This window comes from Myotis lucifugus, unplaced genomic scaffold, assembly GCF_000147115.1.
Source record: "Myotis lucifugus unplaced genomic scaffold, Myoluc2.0 scaffold_487, whole genome shotgun sequence".
NCBI classification, from domain to species: Eukaryota; Metazoa; Chordata; class Mammalia; order Chiroptera; family Vespertilionidae; genus Myotis; species Myotis lucifugus.
In genome coordinates this window covers 605,186-631,677 of record NW_005871535.1, presented here as the reverse complement: position 1 = coordinate 631,677, position 26,492 = coordinate 605,186, and the positions used below count along the sequence as shown (strand labels likewise).

Sequence of the window (26,492 nt, the reverse complement as noted above, 5' to 3'; positions counted from 1 at the left end):
TATCCAGTAGCAGAATAAAGGCCATCTTGTCAATCCCCAGGCCTACCACCAAAAGGCAGGTCCGGGAGTTCCTCGGGGCGGTGGTTATTGCAGGCTATGGATACTAGGTTTTGCAGAAATTGCAAGACCACTATACTCTGCAATGGGGGGAAAGGAAGCCGCCCTGATCTGGACAGAAAAGGAAGAAGAGGCTTATAAGAGACTGAAAGAAGCCCTGGTAAGCGCCCCGGCACTCGCCCTGCCAGACCTAACCAAACCCTTTCAGCTATATGTAGCTGAAAACAAAGGGGTGGCGAAAGGGGTCCTCACACAACCCCTAGGACCGTGGAAACGCCCCGTAGCTTATCTCTCTAAGAGACTTGACCCGGTGGCCTCGGGATGGCCCAACTGCTTGAGAGCCATTGGAGCCCCTGCCCTGCTGGAAAGGAAGCCTCAAAGCTAACCTTTGGCCAAAATCTCCAAGTAGTTGCTCCGCATGCAGTTGAGACCTTATTAAGGAGCCCCCCGGAGAGATGGATGTCCAACGCCCGCATTACCCAGTACCAGGTGTTACTGCTAGACCCACCACGAGTCAGCTTCCTGAAAAAAGCTGCCTTGAACCCGGCCACACTCCTCCCTGACGAGGAGGCAGAGCCCCCTTCGCATGACTGCGAGGAGACATTGACTGCCCTCACTTCCCTCCGAGAGGACCTTGTGGACCAGCCCCTGCAGAATCCGGATGAGACCCTCTACACGGACGGGAGCAGCATCGTAGAGGAAGGTACCCGGTATGCGGGGGCGGCAGTGGTGACACAAAAGGAGGTTCTCTGGGCACAGGCCTTAGGACAAGGCACCTCCGCCCAAAAGGCAGAACTCATAGCACTCACTCAGGCCCTCCGTTGGGGAAAAGGAAAAAGAGTGAACATTTTCACAGACAGTCGGTATGCTTTCGCCACTGAACATGTGCATGGGGCCCTATATCAGGAAAGAGGCCTCCTGACCTCAGGAGGAAAGGACATTAAAAATGCTTCTGAAATACTTAACCTCCTGGCAGCCATATGGGGGCCAAAGGAAGTGGCGGTAATTCATTGCCGGGGGCACCAGAAGGGAAATAGTCCCGAAGCACAGGGAAATCGGTTTGCAGACCAAACCGCCAAGGATGTGGCTAAAAGACCAGTAGGGCCCCTAGAAGTTCTCGTAGCCCTGCCAGCGCAAAGGCTCCCAGAGAAGCCTACTTATCTGCCGGGGGAGCAGAGGCTAGCTGTAAAACTAGGGGCCCGGGAAGGAGAGGCTGGATGGCTAATTCTGCCGGACGGGAGGCCTATAGTGCCAGAAGCCCTGGGGCGGACCATCGCTTCCCAGACCCACCAAAGCACCCACCTCGGGGGAACGAAGCTATCAGAACTACTGGGAAGAGAATTTTACATCCCAGGGCTCCAGAAAATATCTCAAGACTTGGCTAGGAGGTGCCAAGTGTGTGCCCGGGTAAACCCAGGGCCCCCTGTTGTGGCCACGCCGGGGCAGCGATTCCGAGGTCAAAACCCCAGAGAACACTGGGAAGGGGACTTCACCAAGATACCAGGAGGACAAGGAGGGTATAAGTACCTGCTGGTTTTCATTGATACCTTCTCTGAGGCATACCCAACCAAGGCAGAGACAGCACAGGTAGTAGTTAGGAAACTCCTCACTGAAATTGTCCCCCGGTTTGGCCTGCCACTATACATGGGGTCCGAAAATGGCCCAGCGTTCATCGCCAAAGTTACACAATCCATAGTTAAGGCCCTGAGGGTTACCTGGAAATTGCATTGTGTTTATAGACCACAGAGTTCTGGACAGGTAGAGAGGATGAATCGGACCTTAAAGGAAAAATTAACTAAGTTAAAATTAGAGACTGGCGAAAACTGGGTAAGTCTCCTTCCTTTTGCTCTCCTCAGAGCTAGGTGTACCCCGTACATAAAAGGACTCACCCCTTTTGAAATTATGTTTGAAGAGGCCACCACCTCTTCTTCCCTGCCTAAGGGAGGAAGATCTTGCCCAGCTGTCTACCTGAAATTTGCATAAGTCCTTACAGGCTTTGCAGAGCAGCGCCACAACGGCACGACGGGTGGTGAGAAACGTACGGGAGGAGGACGCACCGAGAACCAGTCCAACACAGCCTGCCTTCTCTCCGGGTGATCTCGTTTGGGTGAAGCGTCACGACCCTGGCAGCCTGGAACCTAGATGGGATGGACCCTACCAGGTGGTGCTGAGCACTCCAACCGCCATCAAAGTTGCAGGAAAGAGGCACTGGATTCATCGCACCCAAGTGAAGGCAGCTGGCAGCGGTGACAGCCCCCGGAGGTGGAAAGTGAAACTAACCCAGGACCCACTAAAGGTGAAACTAGTACCTGCATCATGATCTATCTACTGCTGCTCGCTGTCATGTGGAGGTTCGGTAAGCCCCTTTCCCACCAGGCCCATTATGCCTGGGAGGTGATCCGCACCACGGACGGGGTAGTACTGGCCCGAGAAACGGGCACCGGTGAACCGACTCTCCGGTTTGACCTGTGTAGCCTCTTCGGGGAGGATTGGAACCTGCCCCAGGACAGACCCAGGCTCATGAATTTGGGCTCAGCCGGGTCGCAGCTGGGGATCCCAGGGGGAATGGCTACACACAGGGCCGCAACCACCTATGGCTGCGGGACCCGAGGGACTGAGCAACAACTATGGCGTACTCCCCTATATGTCTGCCCGCCAGCCCCGGATTCCCGTTCTGAAGTGTGGGGACCAGGAGGATTATTATTGTGGACAGTGGGGCTGTGAAACCTATGCCAAATGGCCCCCAAAGCTTCCGGACAGGGACATACGATTCACCCGACAGGTGCGGCCAGGGGCCCCGGAAAGGAACTGTACTGTTGGAAACTGCAACCCCATTGTCATCAAACCAGTGGCATACTGGGCTAAAGACTGGACCAGGGGAAAGACATGGGGATTGAGGCTATATGTCTCTGGGCCAGACCCTGGGGTACTACTTACTATCCAGCGACGGGAAATACCCCGACCACCCAACCCAATTGGCCCCCTGGCCCCTCAGCGACCCGAGGTCAGGAGACCAAGCCCGGCCCCACGTGTGACGAGCCTGCTACCACCATCATCAAGGACTGAGGCAAGTCGCTGGGATGCAGTAACCTGGCCTCCGCCTCGGGGAGCTCTGCTGAGACCAGACATTTCGCGCCGCTGGAAGCCTCGTTCCAACTTCTGAACAAAAGTGCGCCCGACCTTACTGCAGACTGCTGGTTGTGCCTCAACCCCGAGCCCCCCTATTACGTGGGGATCGGAGCTTCAGCTCCATTTGGGGCAAGTGCGGCCCACGTCCGCAACGTGTCCGTGGATGCAGAAACCCCAGGACTATGTACATGGGGAAAAGGGAGGAGGGGATTAACTTTAGGAGATATTACTGGAGCTGGGCTGTGTGTCGCATCTGCCAATTACTCCCTCCCAGATTCCCCCTATGCAGAAAATTGTAACCAGACATTCCTACTTCCCGAGAGACCAGGGTCTGGGGCCCCCTGGTACCTGGTGGCCCCAAATGGTACCTGGTGGGCATACATCACCAGAATCACCCCTTGCATACTCTCCCTAAACCTCCAGACTGGGCCCGAGCCAGGGCTCTGCGTCCTAACTCATATCCTGCCACAAGTGTATTATTACTCAGGGGAAGGAGGAAGGGAGCACCTCCTCATAGAGCCTCGGCGGATTAAGAGAGGCCGGGTTCTGGTTCCCCTACTCGTAGGACTCGGAATTGCAGGATCCACAGCTGTAGGGACAGCCGCCCTAGTGACAGGACATCAAAATTACAAAGCACTGGGTAATCAAATTGACCAAGACCTGAGTACCCTAGAAAAATTTTTTTTTAAATTTTAATAGCAGTTACTCATCGCCCCCAAATGCACCTGTGGCCATCACCGCCCCCCTGGATCGCTGCAGCACCTACCAGGGGGCAGTAGCACCCACTTTGGGAATCACTATTCTACACTAACCACTCCGGGGTAATCAGAGAAAGTTTAAGTCAGTTAAGGAAACGGCTAATGGACAGAGAAGAGGCCCGTAGGGCAGAGGAGAACTGGTATGAGAATTTGTTCTCCTGGTCCCCGTGGCTCACAACCCTCCTATCCGCTGTGGCAGGGCCCCTCCTCCTCCTAATAGTAGGTCTCATTTTCGGACCCTGCCTGCTCAGGTGTCTCCTCAATTTTATCCAAGACCGAATCCAAGCTGTCAAGCTCATGGTCCTACACACCCAATACTCCAGAATCTTAGAGGAGGACGCTGAATCAAAGATTTGATTCGGGCATAAGACCAGTAGGGAATGTGCTAGGGGCAGGGACCATGGGAGAGAAAAATTGCTAATTATCTCGCTAGAAAAGCAATGTGTTATGATTGAACCCAGCCAGGTGTGACCCTGCTCATAAATTTTAAGTAAACTTTTTACCCTGCCAGTACCAGGAACGGCTAATGAACCGCTTTGCAGTTTGTTTTTTTCTTTTAAAAAAAAAATACTTTGAAGTCTTTGCAGATAAAAGGTCTTGCTGTACTTTCGGTCTGCACTGCAAGCTGTGAGGCTCTTACGGGAGGGACACAGCTGGTAGTCAGCTGGCCAGCTTAATAAAGGCTCTTAAAATTTAAATTCTGAGTCGGTGATCTATCTCGTTGAGCTAACCCATAACACAGCAAGTAAAGAAAGGAACTCGGTTTTCCTTGTCTTCTCCCCCAGTTCCCATTGCTGGGGAATGGCATCTCAATTCACCCAGCTGTACACGCCAGGAACCAGGGACTCTAGCTACATTCTCCGTCCCCTTCCCTCTGCATCCCACCCATCAAGCGCTTCGCGTGCTTCTCAGTCTCTGCTCCTACTGTCCTCACCCTAACACAGCAGAGCTCTCACTGCTCTCCAATGCAATGCTCTAAATTGTCTTTCCTGTACTTTCAGTTCCAGTTTCACGTCTCAAGAGTATTCCTTAAGCCAACCCGCTTGTTTCCAATAATTTGGTTTTATAAACAATGCCGTCACGAGTAACCTCGTATTCCATAATCTTGCCAAATCGTTTACAAGATAACGTTTGGAGGTCCAAGGACATTTGCAATTTTGATAGCTACCATGGCTTGTTGCTATTTTCATTTTTATTAAAGTTATACAAGCACACAGATTTAAGAATCAAGTCATTCTACAAGGGTTGTCACATTAAAAAAGCTAGAGAGACATCGTTTTCAGAGGCACCCCTTTCGCCCCCCACTTTTAAAAATACCCACTCCCAGGACTCTGCAGGACACACAGCGTCCCGAGTTTCCAGTTTCCGCTTTACCCACGGGCTCCGCTACGGAGGAGGAGGATTCGGCTCTCTCCCGCCCTGTCTTCCTGACACACCCCGCTCTGCACATCTTCGCCGGGGACCGACCTCCCGCAGTCTGCAAGGGCTCCCAGGCGGCGCGCCTCTGACGGATCGGCGGCAGCTCACCCTGCTTGTGACGCTCACGCCACAGGAAGTCACGAAGCCCCCGGAAGCTACCCGGGCGGGGCGTGTCCCCCCTCCAGGCCCCACCCCCCACGCCTCTCCGCGTTCCGGCCCATAGCCTAGGGCCGAAAAGGGGCGGAACTCCGTGAGCCGGAGGAAGTTTCCCCGCCGGACCAAAAAGCGGAGTGCACCGAGTGTCGCGGGAGCTGCTTCTAGGTCCCTTGCTCCCGCGACATGGCCTTCAACTTTGGGGCTCCCTCGGGCACCTCGGGCACCGCTGCAGCCACCGCAGCTCCCACGGGTGAGTAATGCCCCCGGACCTTCTCCTGGGGAGGTCTCGCGTCCGCTTCGATCCGAGACTCTCCGGCTCGGGGTTCCCGGGGTTTCCTGTCGGGGCGGAGACTTTAGGGCTTCGGCAAAGGGCGGGCGGCGCGGAGCTGGCCGAGCAGGCTCCGGAGGAGGCCGCGGAGGGACGGGGACCCACCCCGGCGCTGGCACGCGGAGCGTGGGTCCCGCCGGACCCTGCGCTCCTAGGGTTCGCTTCCTGCCGCGGGGGAGTTGGACAGCCCGGAGGCGGCTCCCCTCTTCCCCCCCGGAGAACCGCCCTCCCTCCTCCCCCAGCTTCGGGTCCCGGCGGGAACCCTCGCTGGGCGCCGGCTGCCGGCCCGGAGAGCTTAGGCGGGGGCTCCGGCGCTGCCCTGCGGCTCCTTTGGTCCCAGCCCCCGGGAGGCGGGAGCCTTCGCCCCAGCCCCTCTGCTCCTCTCTCCTGTCCCCACCTCCGCTTTCTTAATTTATTTGGAGCAAAGTCAAGGTTTGTCTTTTGTTCACTTCTGGGAAACTTCCTACAGACGCTTCTAATCCTATCTTGCTTTCTTTTCTTGTGTTTCTTCCCCTCTCCCCTTTTAAATTTGTCTTTCTTTGCCTACACGCCTATCAGGATTTGGTGGGCTTGAGACTGCCAACTCCACCGCCAGTGGGTTTAATTTTGGGGGTTTCGGATTAGCTGCTAACCCTGCAGTGAACTTTAATATTGGGAATTTCGGTGTTCCGACTACCTCGGCGACTCCGTTCAATTTTGGTAACAGTCTGGCAAGTGCAGGTAGATACTCGGGTCGTATGTGTAACGAATGCTGGGAGCTGGAGTCCAAGAATGTGTTGTGATTCCTGGAGTTTGGGAAAGAACAGTAACTTGTCTGAGGAAAGGACATTTATCTCCTGATGTCGAATCAGTAACATTTGTATCAAGATTTCGTTTTGGGAAGTCTTGCAAGTTATGTTCCTTTGTTAAATTTGTATTCAATTGGACAGAACATAATTTCCAAGTAGTTTGGAATTATTATTTTTGAGTTAGAGTATATCTTCCAAATTATTACATATTCCTTCCAAAGTATAAGCTCAGCAGTCAGGCCCATTTTCATGGGATTCTTGGACTCCTGCAGTCACTTTTTTCATTTTTCCTGCATCTCTCATTGGAATTTCATTTTATTGTCCTTGTGTTTCCCAAGAGGACATTGTCTTATACGAACAGCAGTAACCTGTTTTGTTTTTTAACCTGTATAATAATAATGCATTTCTTTGTTCAACTCAGCATATTAGTAAACGTTTCTGTAAGATGTGTAATTATAGAAGGAATCCTCAGTTTTTTCCTAGAAAATTGTAAGAAATGATCAGAGAGGCAGTTTAATTTATTGTCAGCATTGAGTTCTAAAAGATAGGCTAGACATCTTTGCATTCAAAATGGTAATTATGAAGATTTTATTATCTAGATGGATTGTTTAAAGTTCATTGAAAAATTTGCAAAGCACAAACTATAATGTGTGTATATGTGTATAAATTTAAAATATGTCTATGTATACTTACAATGACCCTATAGAAAAGTCTTGTTCCTCAGCTGCTCGTATATGAATCTGTTGTCCATATTTCCTTACATTATGCCACTTATGCCCATGCCAATTATATGCATTTGGTAAACTTTATTTCCTGAAACTTTTTAGTTCTCTAAAACTATTTGGGAAGTTCTGGTATTTTGTGCAGTAACTTGTCAATGTGAGTATCACTTTGGTATTTGATTTGAAGACGTTTTGAAGAATACTTGAAAATTCCAAAAATAAAATGATCTATTATCATAAAGATATATTTAAAGATCACATATTACTGTCATTTGGTGTGTTTATTTTTTCCGTGTTTGCTTAAAATTGGCACTGGGTAAAACAGACATTTTTTTCAAATTTGTGTTTCCGGACAAAACCACCCAGTTGTAATTCACCAACAATAAATACATCTTTTGTTATGTGCTTGATTTTGTGTTCCTTTGGAGTTATCATTGTTAAGTTTTGAGTTGTGATAATATAATTGTGTTTTAACTACTTTTATATACATTATTCATTAACTTTGCCTTTACCAAAGGACTGATAGAAATTTTGTCTACTTTTTAATTTTGTATCTTTGCAGATTGATGTTAATAATAAACATTTTTGGTATGATAAGACCTGACTGATATTTTTATCATGTAGTCAATTCAGAGTATATCTTAGTTTTTCTATGGAAGGGAGAAGTAAGAAAAAAGATTGTTTCCAGTTTTGCAGTATTGCCCTAGCATACAAGTAAATAGAGTGGTTGTGCCTGCATGCAACATAGAGTCTTTTCTTTTATTATTTGATTTTTATTGAGAGAGAGAGAGAGAGAGGAAGGGAGAGGGAGAGAATCATCTATGTGAGAGCAAAACATAAATTGGCTGCCTCCTACACGCCCCCTCCTGGGGATCCAGCCCACAACCCAGGCATGTGCCCTGACCAGGAATCAAAACAGCAGCCTTTTGGTGCATGGTACAACACTCAACCAACTGAGCCAAACCGGCCAGGGTGACATGCAGTCTACTCTTGAGTAATTTTCCATATCAGAATTATATGGTGAATATCAAAGGGTTGGGGGTTTTTTCTTATTATTTTCTATGTTACAATATTGATGAATATTTGTCTTAAAAGTCTTTTTGGCACCACATTAGTATCAGGTAAAAACCGACAATAAAGAAAATACATAAAACAATTTTAGATTGGCTAGTATCCCATTCCATTCATATGTCAAGTTAGCTATAGTTAAGATTGCTTTGTCTCTACACTTACCCAAGTGTAATTTGCATATCTGTCAGATTTGCCAAACTCCGATAGCTATCACAGAGGCCTGTGATAGCTCTGTTCACCTTCCCTGCCACTGCCTTCCACTTGTTTCTTTCCTCTCTCACTTCTTCCTCAGAGAAACATTTTTGTTGTATAGAGGTCAATGTATTGGTATGTTTTGTTTGAAAAGTTGCTTAGTCTCAGTGGAGACTAAGTAGAAATATAAGCTAAAGTAGACTATAAATTAATTGACCAAGCCAAGGTTGAAAGCTATCAACACACTCTGCCATTATGATCTGTTTGCACACTATTTTTAAAAACATTTGAATTAGTTGCAAAAATTAGGGTTTAAAATTCTATAAATTTCACATAGAAAATCTAGATCTTCTATTTACTTGGGGGGTAAAAATGGGAATATATAACACTGCTAAACTACCATTCTCCTGCAGCAGTAGTCTGCTGGAATTTAGGAACTGCTGCTATTTTTTCAAACTGTTCACATTGAATAGTTCCACCACGCATTAATGTTATCAGCCTAAATCTTCTAGGTGTTTGAATTTGCATTCCCTACTCTAAAAGTACATACATAGTCATTTTAGTGTTTGTTAAACATAATGGCTTAACATGTTTTCTCAGCTATAACTGTTAATCATCCCTTTAGTTGAAAGGTATATATTGCATTGAGGTATTCTAGTTTAAATACTTCTGTGGCTTATTTCTTGCAACATACTGATTTCTTGATAAGTAGAATAGTTTTTTTAAAAATGAAGTTGAAAGTAGAGAAAGGAAAATTAGATCAATATATTTTGTCTTTATGCATAGCAATTACTTATAAAATAATTTGAAAAAAATTACCTCTTATGTATACAAAAGAGTCTTTCTATTTTATTTATCCCCTTATAATTAGGTGGGTTCGGAGGATTTGGGACAACATCTACAACAGCAGGTTCTGCATTCAGCTTTTCTGCTCCAACTAACACAGGCACTACTGGTAAGAGGACAATCTTAAGTCACTTGTAGAAGTGAGCTAGAGCTCAGATTTTTTTAACTTATGCAATTTCAATTTTTCATTAAAAGGACTCTTCGGTGGTACTCAGAACAAAGGTTTTGGATTTGGTACTGGTTTTGGCACAACTGGAACTAGTACTGGTTTAGGTACTGGTTTGGGAACTGGATTGGGATTTGGAGGATTTAATACACAGCAGCAGCAGCAACAACAAACTAGTAAGTATGAGGTTTTCATCTTACTTCCAATATAAAATTATAACAGTACTAGAGGCCTGGTGCACAAAAATTTGTGCACTCGGGGGTCCCTCAGTCTGGCCTGTGCAGTTAATTTGCATATCGCCCTGATTAGCCAATGGGAAGGGTAGCGGAGGTACGGCTAATTACCATGTTTCTCTATTAGATAGGATAGAAATGATAACTTGGGAGAAGTCTGGTTGACATGATTAGGATGTAAGTTTTCTGGGTTTAGTTTTAATTTTTTGTTGCTAAAAATAAATAACAAAAATATAGAAAACTGCACAAAAGTACAGCTTAATGAATTATATATAAAGTGAACACTCTGGTAACCACTGCCCATGTCAGAAGATGGACCTGGCCAGTCTGTTCAGAAGCCCTCCACATTCCCCTCCTAATCATTTCCCCATGAAAGGAACTTAGTAGACCTGTCATTTACTATATTCACTTCCTTTTATAGTTTTGTCACTCAAGTGTGTAAACAATATTGCTTTATTTGTCTTAAATCTCTGTAAGTTCCTCTTTTAGCTCTCTTTTTTTATTTTTCAATTTATTAAAGAAATCAGCTAATTTGTCCTATGGAGTTTTTCAGTCAGGACTTTACTGATTGCATTCCTATAGTATAATTTAACATATTCTTTTGTCCATCCTCTGTATTTCTTGCTATAAAAGGAAAACCAGTGTCATTTGCTATAAAGAAAAGATAATCAAAATTTAAGTACAAAGAAAATATAATAGTGTTAATAAATTCTAGCCAGACACCTTTGTGCCTTAAGCTCTGAGCCTTAGACATCTTCAGCCCTTTGTTAAAAAGTGAGATAAGCTCAGTCATGTGGCTCAGTTGGTTGAACATCACCCCATGCACCAATAGGTCACCGATCCCTGGTCAGGACACATGCCCAGGTTTCAGGCTCAATCCCTAGTAGGGGGTGTGCGGGAGGCAACTGATAGATGTTTCTCATTGATGTTTCTGTTTCTCACTTCTTCCACTAAAATCAATAAAAACATTTTTTAAAAAGTGAGATAAGCAAGTCATGAAACATTAAAGGCATACTGGCACCAACCAAACTTTTCTAGAAAATATAACCAAATAATTAAAAGATATTTATTTATTTATTTATGTTGGTAGAAAAGCAGGCAAGAATTTCTTGACAACAGCAAAAACACACTTAGGACAGTGAAATAGGGAGGGCATAGAGGAAGCAACAGGAGAACCTAGGCTGGGCTGCTTTGGCTTACAGGGAAGTCAGAGAAAAGGGGGCCTTGGAGACAGGTTCATGGGGTTAGCCTGGGATGAGTTGCCACTGCCCATTGCTCCCCTGGTTGCAAGTGTTGTGGGGTCCCTTGGAATTTAGGAAATAAGTGCCTGTGGGGGAAGGGAGAGTGCCTAAAGAGACTTATTTTAACCCTCACCCACGGATATTTTTCCATTGATTTTTAGTGAGAGTGGAAGAGAGAGGGAAAGACAGAAATATCGATGTGAGAGAAACACATTGATTGGTTGCCTCCTGCATGTGCCCTGACAAGGGCCTGGGCTAGGGAGGAGCTTACAACCAAGGTATGTGCCCTTAACTGGAATCGAACCCAGGACCCTTCGGTCCTTAGGCCAACATTCTATCCACTGAGCCAAATGGGCTAGGATGAGACATTTTCTTATAGGAATGAGTCCATTTAGTAACTCAGCTATTGCTTGACAGCTACATCATACCAGGGGTACTTATTTATCTTGCACTTTGAAAATATTGATCTGATCTAACATCTTTGCCCTTCTTACTATTGGAAAGTTGTAGCACATAGAGATTAAGTAACTTTCCCAAAGCTACACAGCCAGCTAAAGCTTTATCCTACAATATTGATGGTTAGTCCATTTGTTCTTTTCACTATATTTTTCTTGTTAACCAGAAGGAAAAGTGTTTATTAAGCTGTTATTGATAAACATTGATATAATGATTCTTATTGCTTATTTTTTATCTTCCAATGTGTATTTATTATACAAATATAACAACAATAAAGGTTGTTTAAAAGATAATTTTGCAACTTTGCAAAATTAACTTTTCCATATCTATGTCCTTTTTTATTTTTTTGGTGTGGGTCTAATATGGATCCAAGTTTGTGTGCTAGTAATAAAGTTAATTGAACAAGTTTAACATTATAAGGATTGTCCTAGTATATTAGTTTCTTTTCTTTTTTTAATATATATTTTTCCTTTATTGATTAAGCTATTTTCTTTTTAAAAAAATATTTTTTTATTAATTTCAGAGAGGAAGAGAGAGGGATAGAGAAATAGAAACATCGATGAGAGAAACATCATCGATAGGCTGCTTCCTACATGCCCCCTACTGGGGATCAAGCCTGCAACTTGGGCATGTACCCTGACCAGGAATCAAACTGTGACCTCCTGGTTCATAGGTAAATGCTCAACCACTGAGCTATGTAACTGCCAGCCTGGCTATGTTAATTTTTTATTGTTGCCATAACAAAAGTGTCACAAACTTAGTGGCTTAAAAAAAACCAAAAAATTTATTATCTTATAGTTCTGTGGATTAGAAATGCAGAAATGGGTTTCACTGGGTTAAAATTAGTATGTCAGCAGGGTTGTGTTACTTCTGGAGATTCTAGGAGAGAATCAAGTCCTTTGCCTTGTCCAGCTTCTAGAGTTTCTCTGGATTTCGTGGCTTATAGCTCCTTTATATTCAGATTTTACTTTGATGCTGACTTCCCTCTTCCTCTATGATTTATGTTGAGTTCCTTCTGGTAACACAGGATAATCCCAGCTTAATCTCATAATCACATCTTCAAAGTCCATTTGCTGTGTAAGGTAACATATTTACAAATTATGGGGATTAGGATATGGACATCTTTGTGTATAGGGGTCACTATGCTGCCTACCATACTTAGGCTCTTAATTTTTTTTTTTTAAATACTAATTTTGGGATATATTTTTAGCATTAGGTGGTCTCTTTGGTCAGCCTACACAGGCTCCTGCCCAGTCCAACCAACTGATAAATACTGCAAGTGCTCTTTCTGCTCCAACGCTGTTAGGAGATGAGAGAGATGCTATTTTGGCAAAATGGAATCAACTGCAGGCCTTTTGGGGAACCGGAAAAGGTTATTTCAACAATAACATACCACCAGTGGAATTCACACAAGAAAATCCCTTTTGCCGATTTAAGGTATTAATGCTTTTGATCTTCACTTGAAGGGTGTGTATAAGACAGATTATGATATTTGGTTGAAATAATACCAAGGAAACAGTTGCTTGTTTTTTTCAGTAGTCCTTGAACATGGTACAATTATATTTTTGTTTTAAAAATATAAAAATTATAAGATTGAGGTGATTTCATACATGTGTGTTTGAAGGTGCCCAGAATATGATTGAAAGGTGTGACTAGAATGTAATTTATAACCGAGGGAAAAAATGTTAACAAAAAGGGAATGGTCTGCTTGGCATCTATTAAAGGGAGATGTAAAAGTAGAATTTAGTGGTATTTATCTAACATTTGTCCTGGAAAGGAAACCCTAACCATACAAGTGTATCCTATTGTCACTATTAATTGCTCGATGTCAAGGCCATTAAAACAATGTAGTCCATTTTCATTGTTGATTCCATGCCTATCAAGCAACGTGCTCATATGAATTTGACTTCTCAGATTCTGTTCATTAGCCAGTTAGAGTATATAGGTCAATTTGTAGTGTATTTTTTATAACAAATTAATAAATTACAATCCAGTTTACTTTAGCCTCTTTTGAGTTTTGTTGGCGTGTATCAATCTCTTAAACCTAATCAATGTGTACATAAGCCTAGTGTTTAGAGCTACAAAGCTTAGAATCAGACCCTTGGACAACAAAAAGGAAGTAGTTTCTTTTAGTATGTTGACATTTTAATACCTTTTTTTAATGACTAAGATTTATGCAGTAGATATACATAGATTGAATATAACAATTTGACTTTCCTTTTTTTAAGTTGATAAATAACATACATATGGTAAAATACATAACGAACTAGAGTGAATTTAAATTTTTCAAAAACTTGCATTATAATTTGTGACAAACAAGAAAAGGCTTCTATCTAAAAGAGTAACTCTCTAGAAAGATATAGTTTATCATATCTAAAACCTAAGATTCTGTGAGTCTAATATGTAGTAAAATGACTTACATTTTGGTCCATGACTTTTGCAGTCATTTTTATGACATTCAGAGTTGTTTCAACTGTGTAGAAGCACCCAACAACAGTGGATATCAACGTTTTTCAGAGGCAAAAGCTACTTAGTTACTCTTTTGAAAAGGAATTTTTAATTTCAGTCTACAAATTTGTTATTCTGGGTTAAAATAATTTCTTTAAAATGTGTAATGTCCTAGGGCACAAGTAGGTAAGAATCATTATTTCCTTCACTACCAGACATTAAACTGCTTCCCCATTTTAGCAGATATGAAGCTATTAATATTAAATACTGGATTTAAGATTTGTACATATTTCTGATATTGTTTATTTTGTCATTCACAGGCAGTAGGTTATAGTTGTATGCCCAATAATAAAGATGAAGATGGGCTTGTGGTTTTAGTTTTCAACAAAAAAGAAACAGATATTCGAAGCCAACAACAGCAATTGGTAGAATCATTGCATAAAGTTTTGGGAGGAAACCAGACCCTTACAGTAAATGTAGAGGGTATTAAAACATTGCCAGATGATCAGTAAGTATACAATAGGTATACTCTTTATATCTGCATGCCTTGGTCCAGGGAGTGATCAAGTGATTTTGTTGCTAAAACCCCAGTTAAATCTCAGAGCAGAATGTTATTTCTCAGTGATTTTTCAGTATTTATACAGAAACATTTAAAAGCTTTTTTTTTAATCTTGGATTTTGTAACTTACTGGATGGTAATAATTTTTTAGATTTTTCACTTAGAAACAGGAATAAACATTAATCTTGACTGTGCATATCAAGGGCCACAAAGATGTTAATGGAAAGTTTTGACTGATTACTGTTCATGTTCATTTATGGATAAATATGATTAACTTCCCTTGTCTGATAATTTTCATACTTAGTGGCAAAACATTACTTTAGAATATAACTGAAATCAGATTTTACTTCCTGGTCTTACTTGCAGTAAAACAATCTATAAGCTTCAACAGAATCTCCAAAGTACTTCTAAAATCTAGAAAAAAAATAATAGAACTTTGCAGCTAAGCAAACCTTTGACAAATATCTTATTTGCCTGTCTCATTTTAACTTTATCACTTAAGTTAATTTATAAGTGAACAGAACATTAAGTAAGAGTATCTTATTTGTCAAGATTTAAGCCCTGGCCTTAGCTTCAGTTGGTTAGAGCGTCATCCCGATATGCCAAGGTTGTGCGTTCAATCTCCGGTCAGGGCACATATAAGAAGCAACCAATGAGTACATGAATAAGTGGAACAACAAATGATGTTTCTCTTTCTCCTGCCCCCCTACTCCCTCCCTCACTCTCTTTAAAATCAATAATTTTTTAAAAAGATTTAAGAAAAAAATAGTTTAATTCCCTTCTAAAATAGTCATTTCTTAATTAGACTAGTGCCCTTTTAAAAATCACATGCTGCATTGATATTTGTGGCTGTGAGTTATATGTTCATATTTTATAACTTGGTTGTTTTTTTCCTAGGACAGAAGTTGTCATTTATGTTATTGAGCGTTCTCCAAATGGTACTTCAAGAAGAGTTCCAGCTACAACACTATATGCCCATTTTGAACAAACCAACATAAAAACACAGCTGCAGCAACTTGGTGTAACCCTCTCTATGACTAGAACAGAACTTTCTCCTGCACAGGTCAAACAGCTTTTACAGAATCCCCCTGCTGGTATGTTTCTATACTCATAGAGTTGAGGAAATGAAAGACTTCGAGATATATGCTTCCTCTGTTTTGGGAGGTGTTGGTTGATTATTAATGTTAATGAAGCCATTGTCAGCTTATCACATGTCTACTTATTCACATAGATTGGAATTTTTTTATTTCATTTATTCATTTGCCTAGTTTTTTATTTTTATTATATAGCTAATATGTTTGTTAGAAATAGCAAACTAAAGAAAAATCGTCTATAATCCATCTACCCAAAGATAATTTACTATTTTATTTTTTTCTAGTTTATCTCTTGTTTTAACTGAGTCTTCAAGTAAAACCTGAATGTGTTATTATCATAAAAGGTCCTTTCATGTTCTTTCCCCATTTTCTATTAGATTTTTTTTGTCTTCCTTTGTGATTTATAAGAGCTCTGTAATATATTATCTTATAGGTTGTAGGTGTTTCCTTTCCATTTACACCTTTTGTTTAGCTTTATCTTACAAAATTTTTATTTTTGTAGTGGTCATATTTGACAGTCATTTCTCATTACAGTTTATGGGTTTTGTGTTTTACGTTGGGAATGCCTTTCATACAAATACCATAAAAATGGAAAATAGTTCTTTTAGAAAAAAATACCAGAAAAATGGAAAATAGTTCTTTTAGAAAAAATGTTTTTTCTTTGTGGTAGGTGTTGATCCTATTATCTGGGAACAAGCCAAGGTGGATAACCCTGATTCTGAAAAGTAAGTGTATCTTGTTTTCATATAAGAACTAATATTTGCTACTAGGGAAGCAAACAAATGCAAACTATTATAATTATAATCCTCATATTTTAGGTGAGCTTACTTTTATTTCTATTGCTTTTCTAAAAATGTTTTATTTATTTATTGATTTTAGAGAAAGAGGAAGGGAGACAGAGAGAAACATCAATTTGTTCCACTTATTTATGCATTCATTGGTTGATCCTTATATATGTTCTATCTGGGGATCGAACCCGCAACCTTGGCGTATAGGTAGCTCTAATCAACTGAGCTATCCAGCCAGGGCGATTTCTGTTGCTTTTTAAAGAATGTTGACTATGGTAAGGCAGCGTTTTGTGGTGAAAACATTGAAATCTGAGTACCATTACGCTAATAATGTTTGTATTTAATAATGTAACTTTTTCCTGAACTATATTTCCTAATTTGTAAAATAGGGAGATTGGATTAAGTTTCTGTGGTGTGACATTATTGATTTCATAGTTGTAGATCTGCCTTTAAACTCTAGAAATTTAATGTGAAATTATATGGATGTTATTATGAAAATACTTTTTGAATTTTGTAATAGTAGACTTAAGGTTTGAAAATTGACCACTTGATTTCTTCAGGTTAATTCCTGTACCAATGGTGGGTTTCAAAGAACTTCTTCGAAGACTGAAGGTTCAAGATCAGATGACTAAGCAGCATCAGACCAGATTAGATGTAAGCATTTACCTTCATTCTCTGGCCTTGGGATCATAGAAATTTCTTTTCACCATGTGTGTTAGTTATAAACTAATTTTATCTTATAGGGAACAATATAGTGTATACTGCAAATTAGCAATTATAGTGTTATACAGCTTTCTTTATTATAGTCTCCAAAATCATGTCAATCTGATTTGGTATATTTCAGTGATGAATTAAAAATTGTTGGCCTAGCAAATTAGACTTTCATTTTCAATTCCAGCCAAAAAAATGCATATAATTTGCTCTATTATAAACACTTATTTATGGGGCCTTATAAAAATGAAGGTTATAATTATGATGATGTTATCAGTATTTTATAATTGTTGGTTAATGAAGCAAATTTAAGTTACTGAATGCTTAAATCTACATAATATTTTGTTTTATAAAGTTGACTTTTGTAATCAAATACCTAAAGGTCGCCTTCAAATTCTCTAAATGGAATTTTTGATGAGCTGTTCATTCAGATTCTGTTTGAGTAATGAAAACCTGCTGTTTTATGAAGCAACCCATTTTACTGTCAGCTAGCTCTAATTGATACAAATTCTCTTTTTACATTGATCCAGTATCTGCCTTGTTATAATTTACACCCATTTTCTCTGGCATTGCTTTGTAGGTACTTACTGTGCTTCCTATGACAGCTCTATAAATATTTGAACATCATAATCATTCATCCTTTCTAGTATTAGCTTCTCTGGATGAAAATTCCAGCATAGTTTTGCACGTGGCATGATTTCTGGACTTTTCATTACCTTGATTTTATTGATTTTTTCATTGACTTTTTTCTGGTTTTGTTTATGATTTCATTAATTTCTACTCTTAACCATTTTCTTTATTCTGCTTGCTTTGGATTTATTTTTCTCTTTTTCTAGTTTCTTAAGGTAGCAGCTTAAGTTATTTGAGACCTTTTGTCTTTTCTAATATGAACATTTAGTGCTATTAATTTCCTTCTAAGCACTTTTTTACCTAAGTCCCACAAATTTTGGTAATGTCCTATTTTCATATTTGACCCAGTCAGAATATTCTCTAATTTCCCTTGAGGGTTCTAGTTATTGGATTTTTTTTTACTAGTGGATTATTTATTATTTTTTAAATTAAACTTTTTATGACATTTTTTTGGGGTGACATTGGTTAATAGGATCATATGAGTTTCAGGTGTACATTTCTATGATACATGATCTGTATACTGCATTGTGTCCACTACCAAAGTCAAATCATCTTCCATCACCAGGTATTTGGCTCTCTTTACTCCCCCTCCCCACGCCATCACCTTCCCTCTGGTAACCACCATACTATTGTCTGTGTCTATGAGTTTCACTTGTATATCCCACGTATGAGTGAAATCATATGGTTCTTAGCTTTTTCTGACTTATTTCACTTAGCACAATATTCTCAAGGTCTATCCACAGTGTCTCAAATGGCAGTATTTCATATTTTCTTATGGCTAAATAGTATTCTGTTGTATATATGTACCACATATTCTTTATCCAAGCCTGGATTATTTAGAAGTATTTTCATTTCCAAGTGTTGGAGATTTTCCTGTTATTTTCTTGTTGATTTCTAGTCTGATTCTTGATATGGTCAGATAACTTTGTATGACTTCAGTTCTTTTAAATTTGTTATCGTTTTTAACAAATCGTATTCTGGTGTTCTTGGGTGTAGTTTTCTGTTATCATGAGTGAAATCCAGTTAGTAGATAGTTCAGTTCTTATATAATCTTGCTGATTTTGCTGTTTAAGTAGTTCTGCTATGAGAGGAGAGTTGAAATTCCCAGCTACAATTGTTTTACCTTTTTTCTCTTTTTTTGTTCTACCATTGGAGTTGAAGAAACCTGATAGGATTTTAATCTTCTTAAATTTACTGAGACTTATTTTGCCATCTAACATGTGGTCTGTTCTGGAATAGCATATTGTTTACAGCAAACTTTTATAAGTAGAAAGAAAATACTGTAAATAATGATAAAAAGTGTAATGTGGTAAAATCATAAACCAGTAACATAGTTGTTTATTATCAAGTATCATGTACTGTACATAAATGATACTTTTATGTTACTGGCAGCACAATAGGTTTGTTTGAACCAGCATCACCACAAGCAATGCATGAGCTATGACCTAGGTTGTGGATTTAGTCCTCTGTTGGGAGGCAACCAGTCGATGTTTCTCTCTCTATCTTTCTCTCTCTCTTTCTCCCTCCCCCCTCCTTCCCTCTCTCTCTAAAATCAATAAACATATTCTCAGGTGAGGGTAAAAAACAAATTTTAGATGTACAAAGGGTTAGAAATATAAAGACAAATTTAAAAGAAGGAGTTTATATTTTGAGAGATGAATCTCAGGCTTATCTCAGAAATTACACTTTGTATATAGGTGAACCTGATAAATAGTTGTGATACATATACTTGATTTACCTTAAACTTTTGAAAAATACAGATTATATCTGAAGATATTGGTGAATTACAGAAGAATCAAACTACAACTATGGCCAAAATTGCACAATACAAGAGGAAACTCATGGACCTTTCCCATAGAACCTTACAGGTAGTAATCTGGATATTTTTCAACATTTATAAGACTATATATGTAATAGTGCTAAACATGAATTGTTTTGCAATAGAAAAAAGGTAATAATAATAGTCTGAAACTAAAAGTAGCAAACTTTCTCAGTAAAACCTGTCAGTTGGAGGAGTGGCATCACAAGATTGGGTGAAGAAAGTTAAAAATAGTCTAAAATTCACATCTTACTGAGAGGTTCAGGGGAAGCAGTAAAGAAAGAAATCATCTTGCCCTAGCTAGTGTGGCTTGGTTGGTTGGAGCATTGTCCCGTACACACCAAGATCCCTGGTATGGGTGCATGCGGGAGTCAAATAAATTATAGAATAAATTACAGAATGTGGAAAGATGGATATATAAGATAAATACTATTAATGGAAACAGGAAAATATTCTTTTCACTATGATGAAAAAACTATAAAATACTTAGGAATAAATTCATGAGGAAAATATAAAATCTGAATTAATGTTTACAAATAGAACAGTGGGGTTTCAATTTAGTAGGTATATTTAACTTAAATAATGGAGTAACTGGCTATCCATCCTGAAAAAATTAAAATTAGACCACTGTTTCACATCATACACAAAAATAAGGTAGATTAAAGACTTAACTCTCGCCGAAACCGGTTTGGCTCAGTGGATAGAGTGTCAGCCTGGGGACTGAAGGGTCCCGGGTTCGATTCCGGTCAAGGGCATGTACCTGGGTTGTGGGCACATCCCCAGTGGGAGATGTGCAGGAGGCAGCTGATCGATGTTTCTCTCTCATTGATGTTTCTGGCTCTCTATCTCTCTCCCTTCCTCTCTGTAAAAAATCAATAAAATATATTTAAAAAAAAAAAAAAGACTTAACTCTTAAGAAATTTATGAAGCTAGGGATTAGAGAGACTTTTGGCCAGAAAGCCAGAAACTGTAAAACAGAATTCGCTACATAAGAATTAGAAAATTTTGTATAGCAAAAGATACCAGAAAGAAGCTATTTGTCAATAATTTAGTGATTTCAGAAAAAAAACAAACTTGAATTTGGAAATAGTATAGATTTTAGCTATAGTATAAATATCCCCATATTATACAAAGAGATCATATAAATTGACAAGAAGAAAAACAATTGAAATATAGGCAAAATATGTGAAAAAGCACTTCATAATGTGGAAATGATTAAAGAAAAGATGTGAGTTCCCTTTAAACTCATCAGGTTGGGAAAAATTTAATCATTACAACCAATAGCTGACAGGAATGTGGGGAAAAGCATACTCTCATGTGCCTTGTGAATTTAAATTCTTAGGATCTTTTGAGAAAGCAATGTAGCAGCTTCTGTTAGAAAACATAAACTTTTATTTATTTTATTTCTAAATATATTTTTATTGATTTCAGAGAGGAAGGGAGAGAGAGAGAGAGATAGAAACACCAATGATGAGGGAGAATCATTGATCAGCTGCCTCCTGCATGCTCCCCACTGGGGATCGAGCCTGCAACCCAGGCATGTGCCCTTGACTGGGAATTGAACCCGGGACATTCTTCTGGCTCCACGACAATGGTCCGCAGGCTGATGCTCTATCCACTGTGCCAAACCAGCCAGGGCTGAAAATATATATTTAAACCCTACACATTCTTGGGGTCTATATCAGTAAATAAAGATATATACATACATAAATGTTTATTATAGCATTGTTAACAGTGTCAAATCTAGAAACAAAATATATGCTCCTTAATAGGGGAATTAAATTAATTATTGGTTAATGGATGAAAAATTATGGCCATTGAAAACAGTGTACTAATGTAGCTTGACTAATATAAATGGACAAACATGATTCAAATCTTGAACTAAGATTTACACTATATTGTTAGTATATTATTTGGCTGATTTCTGCCAACAACTGATTGTAATAAAATTACTTGCATAACTGAAAAGAGATGATTCTATTGGTATTAGTGGGTTTTCTTTGTATAGGTCCTAATCAAACAGGAAATTCAGAGGAAGAGTGGATATGCCATCCAAGCTGATGAAGAGCAGTTGCGAGTTCAGCTAGATACAATTCAGTGTGAACTAAATGCACCTACTCAGTTTAAGGTAAGCACTTATACAACTACTAGAGGCCCCGTGCACGAAATTCGTGCACGGGGGGAGTGGGGGGATTCCCTCAGCCCGGCCTGCACCCTCTCCCAATCCGGGACCCCTCTCGCAATCCAGGACCCCTGGCTCCTAACCACTCGACTGCCTGATCGCCCCTAACCACTCTGCCTGCCTGTCTGATCGCCCCTAACTGCTCACCTGCCTGCCTGATCGCCCCTAACCGCCTCTGCCTTGGCCCCTGCTGCCAAGGCTTCGTCTGGAAGGATGTCCAGAATGACATCTGGAAGGTCGTTTGGCTGTCCAGTCTAATAAGCATATTATGCTTTTATTATCCTATATAATAAAGAGCTAATATGCAAATGGTTGTCATGCCTCACGCCAGGGCTGGGGGACCTGAGGCCGCACCCCGTCCCCTGGCGCCGGGGGTCCTGAGGCTGCGCTCCCCTCCCTGCAGGGCTTGATGGGGGTGGGGCTGGCTGGGGCTGGGTCTCACGTGATTTCGAGGCACATGCGGGTGGGCAGGGACTTGACTCTGGATCCTGCAGTGCACCCCAGACTCTGACAGGAGGGAGATTTTCATATATATTTTACTAATTTTCTTTCATCTCTGACACTTCTATTATAAAGAAAGGGCAAATAGCAATATTAAAATATTTCCTCTAATTCCCTTTTAATGTGCACAAATTTTGGGAACCGGGCCACTAATTATAAAGGTAGAATTTGTTTCAAGTGGATCTACAGAAAAATACTATTGGTCTTCAAAAATAGGACTTTTGTATGCTTGTTTTTTTTAACAGTATTTGTTCTCTTTAATCAAAACTTTCTTTCTAAAGTAGACTCTTAATCATGGTGTTTTTGGCTTGTGTTAACATTTCAAATAGTGTACAGAGGAAAATTAGACACCTTTAATAGAGTAGTAACCATCCTTTTAAAAGGAAACATTCTCTTTTAAAAGCAGCTGCTGCTGTTAGCAGTTTAATTTGACTTAAGTCTTATTTTTAGGGCCGACTAAATGAACTGATGTCCCAAATCAGGATGCAGAATCATTTTGGAGCAGTCAAATCTGAGGAAAGATATTACATAGATGCAGATCTGTTACGAGAAATCAAGCAGGTAAGTGTCACATTAGTGTGCACTTTTCTTTTTTAATCCTCACCTAAGGATATGCTTATTGGTTTTAGAAAGAGGGTAAGGGAGAGTATGAGAGAGAACATTGATTGGTTGTGGTTGTCTTCTGTATGCGCCTGACAGGATTAAACCTGCAACCTAGGTATGTGCCCTGACTGGGAATCAAACCTGAGACCTTCCTGTGCAATTCATGGGATGATGCTCCAAACAACTGAGCCACACCGACCAGGGCTAGTGTGTACTTTTTAAAAAGGTGATCAGTCACTACTTCATATCCATTGAGGTGGCTATTATTAAAAAACAAAATAAAAACAACACAGAAATTAGTGTTGATAAGGATGTAAAGTAAGTGAAAAACTTGTGCATTGCTGGTGGCAATGTAAAATGATACAACCACTGTAAAAAAACAGTTCCTTAAAAAATTAAACATGGAATTACCATATGATCCAGCAATTCTCCTTTTGGGTGTAAACCTTAAAGAATTGAAACCAGAAACTTAAATATATGTATACTCATGTTCACAGTAGCATTAGTCACTGTAGCCAAAATGTGAAAGCAGCCCAAGTGTCCATAGATGGATGAATAGTTAAAATGTGGTATATACATACAGTGGAATATTCAACCTTTAAAAAAGGACACTACAAATAGATCAACCTTGAAGATATTATGCCAAGTGAAATAAGCCAGTTTAAAAGGACAAATATTTTATGATTCTACTTCAGTGAAGTACCTAGAGTACTCCATCCAATTCATTAGAGTAGAATGCTGGTTGACAGGGGCTCAGAGAGGGGAAATGGGGAATTAGTGTTTATTAATAGGTACAGAATTTCAGAAAAAGTTCTAGAGGTAGATGGTAGTGATTGTTTCATAATGTGAATGCTACTGAATTGTTACTTAAAAATGGTTAAAACGGGCATATTTTTGTTATGTATATTTTACCATAATAAAAATTAAGTAAATCATTCACTTCCCCAACCCCCCAAAAAATGAACAAGAGGTAATAGAGGCACCAAAGTTCCCTAGACCCTGCTACTCAATGTGTTGGCAGCAGCAGCATCTGGGAGGTTATTAAAAATACAGAATCTGTCCTTAATGCCAGACCTACTTAATACATTAAATGTATTTGTATATACATTAAAGTTTAAGAAATAACTGCTCTGTATCATACCTTCCCAACCTGTATGCCACATAGAAAATATAAATATGTAGAGTTATTGATCCCCTCAGCCTTCAAGGATCCTCAGTGAAGGTTGGGGTGGCCAGGACCTCCATTTACCTAAGGCTTACATTGTATGAACAAGTTGAAAAGTACTGTTCTAGCTTATTTTCATTATAAATACAGATTGATTTAATGAAAACTGTCCAACCATTGACTGTCTAAAGAAAATGTATTCAGGCGGTAAACTTTGTGAAAAACTATGTAAGACTGTTAGCATGGCCCAGAGGATTTTAGATGTTTTTAAATGTCATCAACAATTCTGATTTTATTATGTGCTTTAGGATGGATATTTCCATTTTATGCAATTAAAAACTAGTTTGGTTCCTAGGTTCCTGGACAGTGTGCATACATTTTAGTTATATTCCATTGTAAATATTTGCAATAAAATTAACTGAAAGATTCTAGCATATTCGAATAAAGAACTATATTAAAGAGTTTATGCAATAAAACGGGGAATAATACAACCACCTACCTAAAATGATGAAAGCAGTATATTGTTTTGGGATTGAATTATGATTCATCACTACTTCATGACCTTGAGCAGGTTACTTCCCTGCACCTCATTTTCTTTATTTGCAGAGAAGAGTAATAATTGTACCCGAAAAAGTGCTCAGAAAGATTTTAAATGACTTAATACTTATGAAACTCTTCAAATTGCCTTAACCACTTAGGAAAGACTCTTAAAAACGTTAGCAATTGTAGTTATCACCATTATCATCACTATATACTTTGTACTAAAAAAAGTGAAAATTCTCAATTTTCAGAATGATTACTTTATTAGTCATCTATATTTGAGTACCTTGTATTGTTTTAATATCATACGTTTTATCAAAGGTTGCTAAAAAGAATCTAAAAAAAATCTGCTTCTGTAATATTTCTGAAGATATTGTTCATTACATGTTTGACTTTGTTTACAGTATGTATTTTATTGTAGATCATATAAAAAATATTAGCAAAAGATAAATGTGCATGCCCACTATATTTAGAGCATCTACAGAGTGCTGTATTGCTAGTAAAATCATCCTTTTTCCTGTGAGTAGCTTGCAGTTTAATAAAGTAATGTATTAATATTTTCCTTAATTTCTTCTAGCATTTGAAACAACAACAAGAAGGCCTTAGCCACTTGATTAGCATCATAAAAGATGATCTAGAAGATATAAAGTTAGTAGAACATGGATTGAATGAAACCATCCACATCAGAGGTGGTGTATTTAGTTGACAGATCACAAACTTGTGTTAAAGGTTTATGAACTATATCTTCTTGCTACATCAGGCCTTCCCTAAGAATGAAACTGACCACATGGAGGAAACGGAAAGAAAATTCTCTGCTGGCTTGGTTTTTGAGAAGGTTACTGACAAATTATAATTCTTCAGATTTGAAATAAGTCACTTCACAGCTCTTCAAGGACAGCCTTCGGAAGATTTAAATCTAAAAGCTGTTACTTACTTTAAGAAGTACATAATTACCAAAAACGTACTATTGTACATTTTTACAACAGCATTTTTCTTAAAAATAATCAGTGTTTAATGATTATTCTCCATTCAGCCTGTACTCTACTTTCCATAGCAAGTAAATATGCAATATCTACTTTGCACATAAAATGTATGACTACTTGGCTGTTGGAGATTAGTACTTCAGAAAATAAATGTACATCAGTTTTTATATTTGTGAATTCATCTGTAGAAGGAGTAAAGAAAATCCAAGAGTATTTAATGATTAATGTGGTTTTCATTTCATTCTATAAAGATTTGAAAATATATTTTTATATTATTTTGCTTATTTGAAATTTACAGAACACCTACGCAATTAGGATATAAAAAAATTACATTTTATCATTTTTGCAACTTTTGTTTCTTTAAACATTTTTATTTCTAAAAATGATGAAAACAAATAAATTCTTGATTGTAATTACTTTTCTATAATTCTGTTTGGTGCTTTATTTAGCTCTGGGAGAATGACCATTCATGTCTATTCAAAAATTTTAGTCTTTGCTTGTTTTAAAGTCTGATTTTTCCCTCCTAAGAAAAATATATCACTGCTGCTTATTTGACTTGGCAAAAAAACTTCAGCTATCATTTAGGATACAGAATTACCTAACATATTAGTATCTAAAAATCCTAGAAAATGTGAATTAAACATCATAATGTGAAACAGTGAATCTTTCATTACCAGGTAACTTTAAACAATTTTTCTTACTACAAATTGCATACCTGGCTGCATCATGTTGGCCCCCTCTTGGAAATGCTTTAACTTTCTTCATTTCTGTGTGATCCTTTGGTATGAATCTTGCCATTGTGTTTGTTACAGGGATAGTGAGGAATGTATACCAAGAAGCCATCCTCTGAAATCCCACTATAGGAATTTCAGTCCAGCTGCAGATTAGGGTAACAATTGTATAGGAG

The 26,492-nt window shown here is 39.4% G+C and overlaps 1 protein-coding gene across 1 annotated transcript; it reads left to right on the top strand.

The window, feature by feature from the left end:
- The first annotated feature begins 5,569 nt into the window (after positions 1 to 5,569).
- Positions 5,570 to 26,012, top strand: NUP54 (nucleoporin 54). The gene is made up of 12 exons (XM_006103529.3): positions 5,570 to 5,769; positions 9,492 to 9,575; positions 9,662 to 9,808; positions 12,773 to 12,999; positions 14,331 to 14,518; positions 15,467 to 15,663; positions 16,334 to 16,388; positions 17,012 to 17,105; positions 19,553 to 19,660; positions 21,620 to 21,739; positions 22,745 to 22,855; positions 25,180 to 26,012. Exons 1-12 carry the CDS (start codon positions 5,703 to 5,705, stop codon positions 25,306 to 25,308), a joined length of 1,527 nt encoding a protein of 508 aa, XP_006103591.1. The 5' UTR covers positions 5,570 to 5,702; the 3' UTR covers positions 25,309 to 26,012.
- Positions 26,013 to 26,492: the final 480 nt, after the last annotated feature.

Excerpts from the sequence above, each read along its gene's own strand:
- NUP54 (XM_006103529.3), top strand. The coding sequence starts at position 5,703 with ATGGCCTTCAACTTTGGGGCTCCCTCGGGCACCTCGGGCACCGCTGCA. Across the intron at positions 14,519-15,466 it reads AAAACATTGCCAGATGATCA|GACAGAAGTTGTCATTTATG; the intron begins GTAAGTATACAA and ends TTTTTTTCCTAG. Across the intron at positions 22,856-25,179 it reads TGTTACGAGAAATCAAGCAG|CATTTGAAACAACAACAAGA; the intron begins GTAAGTGTCACA and ends AATTTCTTCTAG.